This window comes from Alexandromys fortis, unplaced genomic scaffold, assembly GCF_014885135.2.
Source record: "Alexandromys fortis isolate MF-2015 unplaced genomic scaffold, M_Fortis_MF-2015_v1.1 scaffold_25, whole genome shotgun sequence".
Classification (NCBI taxonomy): Eukaryota; Metazoa; Chordata; class Mammalia; order Rodentia; family Cricetidae; genus Alexandromys; species Alexandromys fortis.
In genome coordinates, this window is record NW_026067904.1 from 10,124,748 (window position 1) to 10,139,034 (window position 14,287).

General features: G+C 43.0%; 1 protein-coding gene across 8 annotated transcripts in view; it reads right to left on the reverse strand.

Annotated features, from left to right (window-relative positions):
- Positions 1-14,287, reverse strand: part of Fhod3 (formin homology 2 domain containing 3) — a 412,004-nt gene that overhangs the window by 20,090 nt on the left and 377,627 nt on the right. For all 8 annotated transcript variants that reach the window (XM_050134860.1, XM_050134859.1, XM_050134858.1 and 5 more), the window contains 4 exons: positions 13,714-13,872; positions 3,221-3,403; positions 1,298-1,417; positions 274-435 (listed from right to left, as the gene is read on the reverse strand). In XM_050134860.1, coding sequence (XP_049990817.1) covers positions 274-435; positions 1,298-1,417; positions 3,221-3,403; positions 13,714-13,872 — 624 coding nt within the window. The remainder of the gene's footprint in view (positions 1-273; positions 436-1,297; positions 1,418-3,220; positions 3,404-13,713; positions 13,873-14,287) is intronic.

Consider the following 14,287-nt stretch of genomic DNA (forward strand, 5'->3'; position numbering starts at 1 on the left):
GAATAGTCTGGAAACTAGCACTCTCTCTCGCCAGTGGACACTGGAGTGAGGCTCGCATGGCAAGCTTGCCCCGCATACCTCAGTAGGAAAGAATCCGACCCAGAACCAGAGATAGGAAAAAGATCTTAAAAGTTCATTAGAAATGGCATGAAATGAGTCATAATTGTGAGCTCCAGAGCAGGCAGTACAGGCTGCACCAAATGGCTTGTGAACAGAGGTGAAGACCCAACAGTGAGGCCCACGAAGCCAGTGCCTCCAAGGCCAGGGACGTACCTTGGCTGACCTGGTGATGGCCCCGATCTCTGAGTACAGATCTGAGCTATCTGGAAAGTTTTCCACCACCATGGTGCACACGTGATGGAGAAGTGACTGCTTGTGCACGGTATCTTTGACCTCTGGAACCTTCTCGAGGTAGCTTAACTCAAATGCTTTGGCCTGTTTGGTGACATCGAATAAAGACATGAGAAAAATCAGTATTACATGGGCTCTTTCAACAGGGAAGGTGGTTAGAATCAATGTTCTACAGTAGCCCGACGTTTAGTTTCTCCATGACCAGTGAGCCACACAATTATTCCTCTGTTGCTCAAACTGGAACAGCCACACCCAGCACACCCCAGAGCCATCTCCCAGGACCTTCACAGGTCGCTGGCACCTGCATACCAACAGTTTCTTTCTCCTCTGGCCATTACTGAAAGTCTGCTTTCTGACTAGACTCAGGCCAACAGCAGAAACCAATACATTTGCTTTTTAAAAAGAATATCAGGCCTGAAGAAAATAATTATAACAGTTAAAGAGGGCATACTGCTTTTGCAGAGGACTGGTTGGATCATAGCACCTACATTGGAGGGTTTGCAACTTCACTGATAACTCTATCTCCAAGGCATCCAAAGCCTCTAGCTTCCATGAGTGTTTACACTCATGTATATGCACATACTCAATTAGAAATAAAATCAATCTTTAAAAGAATATAGGAATGTGTGTAAGCTTAAATATTCGAGTGATAAGATTTGAGAAAAAGAAACTTTCTGGATGAAAATGCCCTGGTGTTAATTTTTTAGAGCAGTCATACCCTGTAAGGGCCATGTACTTATTTTTCAAGCTTTCTTATAGAAGAGTTCCTATTCAAATGAATGGGGCCTGATACTTCGAGGACAGAAAGCTTTGAATTTTAAGCAAGAAGACATAAAAGCAGCTTGTTCCACTGTCCTTCAGGGAATCAAAGGCACAGATCCATTGATAAATGACAGCAGAGACTGTGACAAAGGAGGCCGGAGAGTAAGGGACTGGGAAATCTTACATTGGTTCCATTTAGAAAGTTCCCAATGGCCAGGAGTGTGGACAGGATGAAGCCCAGAGTCTTGTTATTCTCCAACTGGTCTATTCCTTCCTTCAGGTCCAAAAGTGGTTCAGCCACTTCCTTTCAGATAAAAAGAAAGCAGGAGATGAGAAAGAATACACATCTTGGTTTTCTTTTTCCTTTTCCAGGTTTGTGTGGTCCACAACAATAAGGCATCCGAGATAAGGACAGTCCTGAACAGCCTGAACAGCGGCAGATAGGAATCTACCCGCAGACATCGCAATGAAGACCCTTGGTCCTATGCAACTCAAGCAGGACCCTCAGGCCTTTCTCTCCACTCCCTCTCCCCAGCCAGCCATGGCTGCCTCCAGAAACCATCTTTCTTTCTGTGTTCCCTCAGCACCGGCATCACAGGTTCCTCTTTGTCCTTCTTCTTTGTGGCAGATGACTGTACATGCTGTGTCCTCACAGTCTCTGCATCATCACAGTTTCCTCCTGCCCCCTCTAGGCATCCCATGCTGGCCACCTCTTAGCCCACGTTACTCACATAGATGTGTCCAATATTTGGACACTGTGACATGGCATTGTCATCTACAAAGTCGGCAGTCAAGAAGCACATAATTTAGTTACAGAAACCCAGATCCATATTTTAAATACATTTAAGAATTTGTGTTGAAGGATATGCATAGCTATCCTAAGGTGCATGAAGCCTCTGGGCTTCGGATTGGGCATGCTGGAAAGCCAGCTCTTGTTACTCTCACTCCCTCAGACCTTTGACCTGCCCTGCTCCTCAGAGGCCTCAACCTATGAAGTCCCCACATCAGGAGGTTCAACTTTAGACTCTCGAGCAGCCTTGCCTTGCCAGTGTAGTACTCACCACAGCTAGTCACATACCCTTTCCTCCAGCATCACTGTTTATGGCTGTTCTCTAGTGCAGCAGTATGTTAACTCCTCTGGACTCCAATTTCCATCTTCTCTGGTACTAAGTCCCACTGGCCCCTATTCAGCTCACAAAAGCATTCCACTGACCTGTTGTTTAATGTCTCCTTCCAAATCAAAATCCCTAAAAGGGACTTAGGAAGTTACTAAACTTACATGTCTCAGGAAATTCCTTAAACACAAGATTCATAAGGCCCCTCCCCAAGTTACATTAAGTCCTAACAACTTCTGGGGAAAGGGGTACTTTTCCAACGTTCTGTTTGTTAGTATTGGGCAGGGCAACCCAGGAATGGGCTTCATGGTGCTACAGCTCCCTTAGAGTTATCTATGTTCTTATAAGTAACCCCTGACCCACCCTCATGTAAGTGACCCTGATAAACTCCGGTTCACTGAGTTAGTCTTGGGTGGAAGACTTCTTTGGTCTGCTCTTGTTGCTGTCTGGGGTAGAGAGACACTTGTACACAGCTCCCTAGGGAAGTCACACAGCACAGCCAGTGAAGGAAGGACGCTGATGTCTCTTCCACTGCTATTTTAGAAGGGTCTCAGTACCTTTGCCATCTAAGCCCATCCCAACCTGTGTGTGTATGTCTTTGTGTCTGGCACAGTTTAGGTTATTGTCATCAGGTGGAAGGATAATAGGTTTTTTTTCCCACATTCTGCTTTTCTCTATTTTCTACAGTGAAAATACAATCTGGTAACTTTTGATTGCTAAACATCATTTATTTGCCACCCACCATCAGCATCTGAGGCTGCGTCAAGAAGGCACGCATCACCTAGTACAGATGCAATTCACACACACACACACACACACACACATACACACACACACACACACACACACAGTGTGTGAGCTATGACTCAGTCACCATCAGCTGCCCTCCAAATGCTGTGTCAAGAATGAGTCTTGCCCAGGTTAATATCCACCAACTGTGAAAAACCCTGGCCTCCACACGGGGCTAGGGGACGCTCCTGTGGCCTGCCTACCTTTTCTGTGGTCTCATAGTCCATTTTGAATGCCCAGAGGTGGAGCCGAGCTGAAAGCTCGCTGATGGAAGAGAGTGTGAGAAGGAACTGTTCGGCGCTGCCCAGGGGCACGTCAGGGTTGGCCAGCTGAGCTTCCTGGATTTTCTGCTTCTCTTCTTCAGTTGGAATCATGGTCAGAATTTTCTAGAAAGATAGGGTGATGTAATGATTCTTTGTTAGTAATGGACTCTGCTCCTGCAATGTTTTCAAATTTCTGTTACAATTTTCCAAGCAGAGAGTTAAAAACATTCTGTTTTTATTAGTAGGCAGGTGTTATAATATGACAACCTGTAAGCTTTACGTATTCTGCTGTAGGCCTTCTAGGGCATAAAGGGCATCCAGGCAAGAACAGGGAATGATAAATGAGAAAAAAAAAAGACAATATTGGAGAACAGCTTTCTGCTCCTGAGATACAGCAACATGTGTCAAGAATGTGTGCTTTGTTGCACAACTCATGAACTATTATTTTAATAGATTACAAAAATGAAACACTCACAAAGAAGTTAGATTGATTTTTCTGTATTAATTATAAATTTTAACTAAAATTCATAGAGAAATAATATGTTAATATCAAACACAAATCTGAGGAAAAACATATATATACATACATATATAGATAGATATAAAGCAATACCTGCTCAATGATGAAAACAGTATTATCTAACAGTATTTTTGTTATATTAAAATTTATATATTATTTATTTTAAAAAAGAAAACAATCTTTCTTCATTTTACATACCAATCTCAGTTCCCACTCCCTCCCCTCCTCCCTTTCCCTCTACCTAACCCTCCTATATCCCAACTCCCATCCACTCCTCAGAGAGGGTAAGGCACATTGCTTTGGGGAAGATCCAATGCCTTCCCTACTATATCTAGGCTGAGGAAGGTATCCATTCTAAAGAGTATAGATTCCAAACAATCCAGGTCAAGCAGTAGGGATAAATCCTGGTTCCACTGCCAGTGGCCCCGCAGTTTGCCCCAATCATACAACTGTCACCCACATTCTGAGGGACTAGTTTGGACTTATGCTGTTTCCTTCCCTGACTGACTAGAGTTGCTGAGCTCCCATTAGCTCAGGTAAACTGTTTCAGTGGGTGTCCCCATCATGGTCTTGACCTCTTTGCTCATATTCTCATTCCTCCCACTCTTCAACTGGACTTTGTTAGCTCAGTTCCAGTGCTCCACTGCGGGTCTCTGACTGTTCCATCAGCTACTGGATGAAGGTCTATGGTGACATTTAAGACAGTCATCAGTCTGACTACAGGGCAAGGCCAGTTCGGGCCCCCTCTCCTCTGTTGTTTAGGGTCTTAGCTGGGGTCATCCTTGTGGATTTCTGGAAAATTTTTTAGTGCTGGGTTTCCTGCTAGCCCCATAATGGCTCCCTCCATCAAACTATCTCTTTTCTTGCTCTCATCTCTGCCTTTCACTATCTTGACTATCCGTTCCCTCAAGTTCTCCTCCCCCTTCCCCTTCTTCCCTCACCTTCTCCTTCCACCGCCCCTACTCCCCCTACCCCTATGCTCCCAATTTTGTCAGGCGATCTTGTCTATTTCCCTTTTTCCAGGTGACTAACAGTATTATCTTTCTACTTCTATTTGCTTTGGATAAAAGCCAATTGTGAAATACCAAGAGGACAAAGAATGTTAGAATCCATTTGATTTTTTACAGGTTCAAATGCTTAATTTATCACATTTTTGAAAGAGAAAAAAATTCTTATCCATCCTCATTATTCCTATTTTAGCGCTGTTTGGAAACCCTTTCTTCCCCTGCACAAATACACATGAGAAACATACAGATGAGAGAGACAGGAAAGGAAAAGGTAAAATTATCCATACTCACAGAGGCTGTGATAGTCTATGTAAAGAATCATAAGCACCTACAAAAATGTTTCTAAAATACAGAAGTGAGTTTAACAATGTTTCATGATACATGGCTGACACACAAAACCTACTTTATTGGTACATAGGAATGAGTAAATTTTAAAGTGCTATTTATGATGAAATATACAAATGACAAATCTAATAAGTAATTTATAAACTCTACATGTTGGAAACATAAATGCTAATGAAAACAACCATAGAAGATCTAAGTGATTGGAGTGGGATACTATGCTTACGGGCTGAGATTTACAGTCAAGATGATGTCTCCCCAGACAGATCTGTTAGGTTTAACTCAGTTCCAAACAAAAGACCAACATGACTTTGTATAGACACAGACAAGCTGGTTCTAGATGCTATGTAGTAAGGAAGAAGAAATGGAACAACCGTGGTGAAAGGCGACCTCAGAAGTATCACTCTGCCCAACTCGAAGAACTATTGAATCATAGTAATTAGGACAAATACTTGTATCAACAGGCAGAACAGCACAGACACGGGGCACAAATGCAGTCTGTTAATTCTGACAAAGTGGAAGACTATTCAACAGAGAGGATAGAATTTCCAGCGAGTGCTGTGGAAACAACTAGATTCCATATTTGAGAAAAATGAACCTCAGTTCAATTCTCTTATATACATAAGGAAACTCAACATGGGTCATGGGTTTAAAAGGAAAATGTAATACCATAAAAATTTCGGAAAGAAACAGGAGAAAATTTTTGTGACAAAAAAAAATCCCTGATAAGGAGTTGATAAACTGTATCCTAGTTAAATTTTTTCATTGTAAAAAGAATGAAAACATAAGCTTTATTTTGTCAACATAGAGGACCCTATGACCTTGCCATTCTGTTCCTGGGCATGTACTCCAGAAATATGAAACCTGATAGTCACAGGAAACTATCAAAATATTGGCAGTTGCTTTATTCATAACAGCCCAAGGCTGGGTCAAGCAAATTATTTTTAGTGGATAAACAGATAAACAATTGTGGTACATCCCCAAAGAGAACTGTCGTCTGTGGTAACATCAAGATGCTCTTGAGCCTATGATACTTTGGTGACTCTCAAGGCTGTCTGTCATGCTGAGTGAAAGAAGACGATCTCTTCAGGTTCTACATGGTTAGAGTCCATATGGCAGTCTCCAAAAGACACAACCACAGTGATGGAAAATGTATCTCTGCTTGCCAGAGGTTGGGACTACAGAAGGGCAGCAAGGGAGATGGGAGGGTTTCAATCCAGATTGCAGGAATCCAGATACATAAACTTTATACTATATCGACTCCAAAAATTTTTAAAATCACAACTATAAAATTAACTGCTGCTATTAAATATGCACATGCTAACGCAATGCATCTGGGTATATCTGAGCAGAAGCAACCTTGAGCTTGATGCATCGTAACAGGCAGGGAGGGCTGGCCTCAGCGCATCAGAAGCACAGCTATACTGAAGCTATATTCTAAACTGCAGAGCGAGGCTGCAGAAGGTGACACCTGGCAAACACTCAGGCACATCTCCTGCCAAGTTGTCCTTCATTGCGGCTCCAGGATGAGGCTATGTGTGCAGAATTTGAGTATAAGGAGAGATTTAGCCAAAATTCTCTAGGTCACACTGACCACAAATATAGTGTTTAAAAAACACTTATCCAAACAATTCAAACAGACAACACTGTTGGAAAACATCTATGGTTGGACCGTGACTAGTTTTTAAAGTATTTAGTAAAAAAGTGTACTTTAATTTTCATAATGCTTAAATTGTTCTAGGCACGGCAGTAATTTCAAAACAAAAGCTTGCCAACATCTTGTAGAGCCTTCAGGAGACAAGTTCCTTTGTCCCTTTGAAGAAGGAACTGATGGTGTTTCCTTTGTTTTTTACTTCTCTATTTCAAACCATTTCTTCATCACGGAGGATTTTGAGCTTACCAGTTTTCTCATTCCGTATACCACTGTCAATAAAGAGGCTACGAGACAGCTGACCAGGTCAGTCACCTCTGGCGAGCTGGTGGTCCTTTCCTCCACCAGGACAATATAGATGAACACAAGGCAGAGTTGAAGTCAGACTCTTGCCATGTTCATAGTTTCTTTGATGCTATTCTGAATTATCACTTGGTTATGTAAGGAAAGGAGCATCTAACAAAACCAAAATGTAATAGCCCAAACGTTTGTTGTTTACTTCTTTCTAGACCAATGGTTCTCAGCCTTCCTAATGCTGCAACACTCTAACACAGTTCTTTATGATGTGGTAACCGTCCCTCCCCCAGAATCACAAAGATTTCGTTGTTGTTGTTACCTCATAACTGTAATTTCGATACTGTTAGGAATCATAATGCAAAATATTTTCGAATATGCAAGTTTGTTGATGGGGGTCACAACCCACAGGTTGAGAATCACTGTTCTGTATTACTACAATAACTACACATGTTTTTATAGCAGAAGGTACCCTCCAAAGAAAAACAATGCAAACATATCCTTTATTGTGGACCTAAATGCTAGGCCATTACATTTACCTGTAAATGAGATTTCACTTGTTTTTGGCAGAATTCTTGCTATGGCAATGAAGAATATACTACAAGGGTTTGGGTGGAGCATCAGGGTCTTGGGAAAGTCTGGCTGGGGTTTGTTTGTTGACAGTCTGCATATTCTGAGAAAATGGGTTCTATCCCTGCACTCGCTCTCAGAAAGCAACTTAAAAAGCAGCCCTGATGATATCTCCTTTCATTCTCGTGAGCACTCTGGGGCAGCACACTGGGGCAAGAGACAATTGTGCCCAGCAGGGATGAAACGATTTGCTGGAGGTTAGGCTGAAGCTCTCCCAAGCAGAGCTGGAGAGCTGCTGGGGCTGCCTCATGTCCTAGCAGGAGTTCCACCGTCCAGGGACACTCATCTGCAGGTGCAAACAACGTGAACAGCTGGGTCCCACTTCCAACGCATTCTGGTTCCCTGAGCCAGCTACGTAGCTCACGAGCAGACTCACCTACGTCCAGCACCTATGAAGTCAGCTAAGGACGGGCCTTAGGCCATATAAACTCCTTAGAATGACACTGTGGCCCAAACGGCTAAAGGAAATTTCTGCAGATCTGACAGCCAAAGTGAGATATGTGAAATGCCGTGAGAGACAACTGTATTGTCCTACCTTCTAGGTGGACTAGGCCCTAAAACTCAGAAAAGCAGAGGAGGAAAAGTAAAGTAATGAAGCGATGTCTTCCCGCTTCTGTTTGTGATCATTCTCTGCATTTTACTTGAAAAAAAAATATTACAGATGCTCTCTAGAGATGACCCTAAAATAACTTCCTCCAGTTTAATACTCATCTGAAAGCCACTTCCTTAATGGAGTTAATTACTCAGGTTTGTATGACAAATCCAGACTCATACCGCGAGTTGCTAGGCAATGGCCCAGGATGTCACTTAATACATCCTAATTGTGTTTTGGTACACAGAGCTTTCCAGTCGCCCTGTGAAGCTGCGATGCTGTGACATAATGTGTGTGTCCAGGAAGCAGACGGTCTGGCTGAAGGCCGGAGGGCATTAACTGCAAATCTTATTAGCAAAGGTCTGCACGTTGACAACTGCTTTTTCTTCCCGGTCTCATTTTAACTCTTGAACGGCAAGAGTCCAGGATAAGCTTTGGGTCCTCCCTCGCACACGAGTGTAGATCTTCCATACCCCTCAGGTGGCTGGCATCAGTGGTCTGAACAGGAGAGGACAGAGGCTCCTGCATTTCCCATTCTATAAGAGGCCTTATGCCATGGTCTTCACAGCTCTGCCTGAGAGCAGCTGAGGGATAGGCATAGTCCTAGGATACGGAAGCAGCTCCAATGAGGGCTTCTTGGCTGGGATGCTTTCACTCCCTAGGGAGGTTAGCAGTGTGTGGAGACATTTCTGGCTGTGGGTCAGTGTGGAGGAGGGTAGGTACCACTAGCATCTGCTATATTGGTTGCATGTCCCATTGCTGGCTGTTGAAATAGGAGCGACAGGGCTGCGTCCCTGGCACCCGGCCGCCCGCATGGCTAGCTTATACCCAGAAATAATTACACGGAAACTGTATTCTTTCAAACACTGCCTGGCCCGGATAGTTCCAGTTCCTTATGGCTAGCTCTTACATATTGTTCTAACCCATTTCTAATATTCTGTGTAGCCCACGAGCTGGCTTACCAGGGAGGATCTTAACCTGCGTCTGTCTGGAGCGGGAGAACCATGGCGACTCCTCACACAGCTTCTTTTTCCCAGCATTCTCCTCTGTCTACTCCGCCTACCTAATTTTCTATCCAATAAAATGGGCCAAGGCAGTTTCTTTATTAATAAGAAATCACTCCCACATCATTTCCCCTTTTTCTGTTTAAACAAAAAAGAAAGGCTTTAACTTTAACATAGTAAAATTACATATAACAAAACAGTTATCAAGTAAGAATTACAGTTACAATATTTATATCTATTTTATCTCTTATCATAACTAAGGAAAACTATAACTAACCATTCTTCAACTCCATCAAAGACTCCAGAAGGATATAATATTACCTATCAAACAAGAAATAAGAAAACTCTAGAAATGACAGAGACATCTCGCTGCCTGGACAGTCACCCAAAGTTCCTCTGTACCGTTGGGGCATCCATCTTCGGCCTACAGGCCCATAGTATCCAGCAGACATTCTCATCAAGCAAGAAATTCCAAAGACAGTTCAGTCACTTTTTGCTGTGTCCTGCAGAATGTCTCACAGACTCTTTCATGAAGCAGGAACCCCAAAAGGTCATCTCACCTTTAGGCAAGTTCAGCAGTCCTCTCTCTGCGGGTTCTCTGTGTCCAGTTTATGCAACAGTCCAGGCAAGAGCAGTTTCTTGCCCAAATGGCTATCAAACTCCATAAGGATTCTCTTCGATGCCCATCTTCCTCTTGAAATAGATTGGTGCTGCCAGGAGCAAATGTGTCTCATTGTCATGAAAAACCCTAAGTTATTAAAATATCTTAAATGCCATATTCTGCAGCCTTTGAAAGATATGAAGAATGCCTATCTAACTAAAATATCTCTCTATATATCTAGAAAATCTAACTAACATGACTACAAGCTTAAGTATTAGCGATGATTATCCATTAACAACCTATATTTCCTAATTATACATTACATTTTTAAATGAACTACACAATCACAATACCTTAATCAAGATCAAAAATACATATACATATAACAAAATTGACCATAAAATCCATACCAATGCAAATTATTCATATCTATATCATATCCCCCTTTAAATGTAAAAGAACATTTATAAACAATATTTGGGAACATGGGCGTAGTTTTTTCTCTACAAACTGCTTCCTGCTGAATAGGGGCGTCGTTAATTAGGTTGTTCATGATATAACCTGTATGCTAGTTTCATCTCAGTTGGCAATTGAGCGAAGCAATTTTTTGAGGGTATTCACAGCAACCTTTCAGGAGGGCGTGGTCTATCATACCAAATCGGAATAGATGCAATCCACAGGGTCTCATCCTCTGCAAAAACAAAAGAAGACCCTCTCCAAAGCATCATATCCTTAGACCCAAATTCTGAAATCATAATACCCTTATATCCATTTTGGTTTAGATTGGCAGCCCATGTAATGAAATGTCTCTCTGTACTTAGCTCCTTCACAGTCAAAAATTTTAAAGAAAACACAATGTACATAATCCAGACTCTCTGTGAATTTTCCATTTTTACGTGGCTTATATTTCTTTATTTCTTTTAATCTATAACTCTCTGTACTTCTGTACTCTGTCTCTTTAAAGACTTTACCCTTTTTCTTTTTAAGACATTAACTTTATTCTTTATATTCTTTTTCTTCTCTTTCCCAAGCCTACGTACATTTATCCAACAGTGTCTGAATCTGTTTTATTGTGAATCTGTAATTTCTTTACTATACAGGAGCATTTCTTAAAATGTTAAGCATTTCTTAAAAACTTAAGTTGCACCATTTACAGGTAATACGGTACTGCCTGTGTCCTGCCCAGTCTAAACCTTAACTGCACGGTTTTAAGGTAATTACGGTAGTTCCTGCCTGAGATCAGCACAGTTCAGCATGGAGCAGCCGCTCCTGCCTCAGAGTCATTTGGTGCCCCTGAACCATTCACAGTTTCAGGCACACAGCAAGTCCACATTGGAGCCGCACTCAGCAGTTTAACTCTGAGACTGAGTGTGCAGCACAGAAACTCTTTTCATCCAAGTTACAGCCAAATCTGACATGCAGAGCACTGCGCAGTCTGAAAATGCGTCTCTGTATAGCGGCAGGAATCCGCCATGCTCTTCCGCCTGCCTAAGCCTGATTCTGCCTTCTGCCCAGGTGCAGGCGGGGAGCTCTGAGCCATCTGCACGGTCTCAGAGCACTCTCCTCCGATCCCAAGCGGAACACAAACATCCAGTCCCATAAAAGCCTTGAAATGCTTTAAAGCCAGAGTTCATGCTGGCAGCACAGCCCCCAGGAAGCCGCGCTTTAAAATGATGTAGCTTATTTTTCTGCTGTTGTAGCTGAATCAGGAATCTCTCTACAGCACGCCACCAACAAAACAGCAAAAATCTGTGTTAAACTCTCTCTCCCTTATTTTTAAGCCTTCTCAGGTTTTTAAGTGGATTTAGCCCATCACGTCTGGGCGCCATCTGTTGAAATAGGAGCGGCAGGGCTGCGTCCCCGGCACCCGGCCGCCCGCATGGCTAGCTTATACCCAGAAATAATTACACGGAAACTGTATTCTTTCAAACACTGCCTGGCCCGGATAGTTCCAGTTCCTTATGGCTAGCTCTTACATATTGTTCTAACCCATTTCTAATATTCTGTGTAGCCCACGAGCTGGCTTACCAGGGAGGATCTTAACCTGCGTCTGTCTGGAACGGGAGAACCATGGCGACTCCTCACACAGCTTCTTTTTCCCAGCATTCTCCTCTGTCTACTCCGCCTACCTAATTTTCTATCCAATAAAATGGGCCAAGGCAGTTTCTTTATTAATAAGAAATCACTCCCACATCAGCTGGCAAAGTAACAACGTTGTTCAAATCAAGTGGCTTAAAACAGTGTAAATTTATTCTCTCATAATGTTCAAAATCAAGGTTGTGGGAAGCCCACAATTTCTCTTCAGAGGCTAGAGAGGAGAACATTTCCTTGCCTCTTCTGATACTCAACACAACTCTTGGCATCCCTTGGTTTGTAAGCATGTCACTCTAACATCCTTCTCTGTCATCTCATGGACTTCCAGTCTGAACCTCCCTGTATGTTCTCTGATGCAAGTGGCTGTATCCAAATGTCCCTCCTCTTTTAAGAAGACCAGTCAGAAGACCGATGGTCCATCCTAATGGAACTGTTTTTCCAAGCGAGTCACCTCCTGGATGGTCATGAGCTTGGCAAGGAGACTGTATGTTCAACCAGGTACTTGTTTCAGTGGACAGTTTTTCTTGTTATCATCCCTTGGCAAGGTGTGCACAGTCTTCTGGGCTCCAAACCTTGCAGGTACCGTTTGCTCACGGCCCTCTCCCTACCCAGGACTGCAGATGAGTCTAACACCGTGGCTCAAGCCTTCCTCTCGGGGGACCTTCCTGCCAAAGGCTTGCACTCCCTCTGGAGTTAGGCTTCACTGGTTCCATCCACATTGAAGTTTTCCAAACAAGACTATGTCTGAATAAACCTCAGATGTGAAGGCCTCTTACCAAATAGAAGGATGGATCACCCGAGACCACAAAGCAGTGTCCCCAGACACCTTATCCATACCCAGGTGTCTCAAGGTTATATCACCCTTTGGCACAATCTGTAGAGTGTCCAGTAGCTCCTTCCCTTTTCCATCACGAGGATAACAGGTTTCACCTGCTATAATCCGACACCATCCCACAGAGGCAGGAGAGCATGACCATGTGCAAGGACAGGAACTGTAGCATGTTAGGTGAAATATGCCCCACTGGGCTTTCTCATATCAGCAAGCATGAAAGCCTCAGTAGGCTTGCTCTGTTCTCCAGATGATCCAACAAAACATATCTGTTTATTTTTCCTTTTGACACAGGGTTTCACGGAACCCAAGCTGGCCTCAGACTCCCTGTGCCACTGAGGATGACTTTGTACTTTTCTGATCCTTCTGCCTGCACTTACCAAGCATGGAGACCACATGCAGGTGCCATCACACTCACGTTATGCGGTGCTAGGGATTAAACTGGGATTTGTGTATGGTAAGGGAGCCACCTCCCTAGCCCCAAATCACATCTTTTATTAGATCAAAACAATGTCCTTTATGTGGGCTTCAGCACCACATGAAAGACTGCAATTCCTAAGTGTTCCTAGACATATGGACATGACATGGAAGAGACTTAAGCATCCTCATATGGAGGACGTGAAGATCTTTTTTCATTCTAAGGTAAGAAATGTTTGGTTAGAGCTGGGGTCCATAAGCGAGCCAAGATCTTTGAACTTCACAGGCAAAGGGGCTTATCTCCCCATCCCAGATAAACATCTAAGAATCATTAACATATTTCAGAGTTCAGTTGAGTAAAAAAAGATTACAAACCATCCAAAGTAATATTCAATGCATTAATGTGATGCACATTTTGCAACACTAACAATGCTTCATAGAACCCATCTTACCTCAATCCCTTCTTTGTTTAAGGCATACTCATCAAAGTTCAAAATGGCTATCTTGATAGTCCTGGGAGGGGGCAGCACTGTCAGACCGATGTTGATGGCGTTGCTCCTCTTGGAATCCAGAACGATGATCTCCTGCCTTTTACCGTCTGCAGCTGTTTTCTTGGTGATAAAACAAGGAAAGTCAAAAGATTAGTGTATCATCCTGGGTCCTTCCTGGGTTTCATTACTAAAAGCAGACTCACTGCTTATTTAAAAGAGAAAGCAAATGGCCCAGACTCGGCTCAGGGAAGATCTGGCTACCACTCAGCATAGGAAGAGAATGGGGAAGAGGGAGATCAAGGCTCAGGCACTTAGTTGTCTCCGATGGAACTTTACAAGCCAGATACATTACAAAATAAAATTGATTTTCTTTCAATAGGAAAAACATTTTGTACAAGAACAAAACCTGTTTCCCCCCACCATTTTAGAGTTCCTTTCTTGCGTGCTGTGAAGCATTTGGATGTGTCTTGGTTGGCTCAGTATGTGCAGTGTGCCCATAACAGTGAATAAACACAGAGGCTAAGGAGACAGGGAG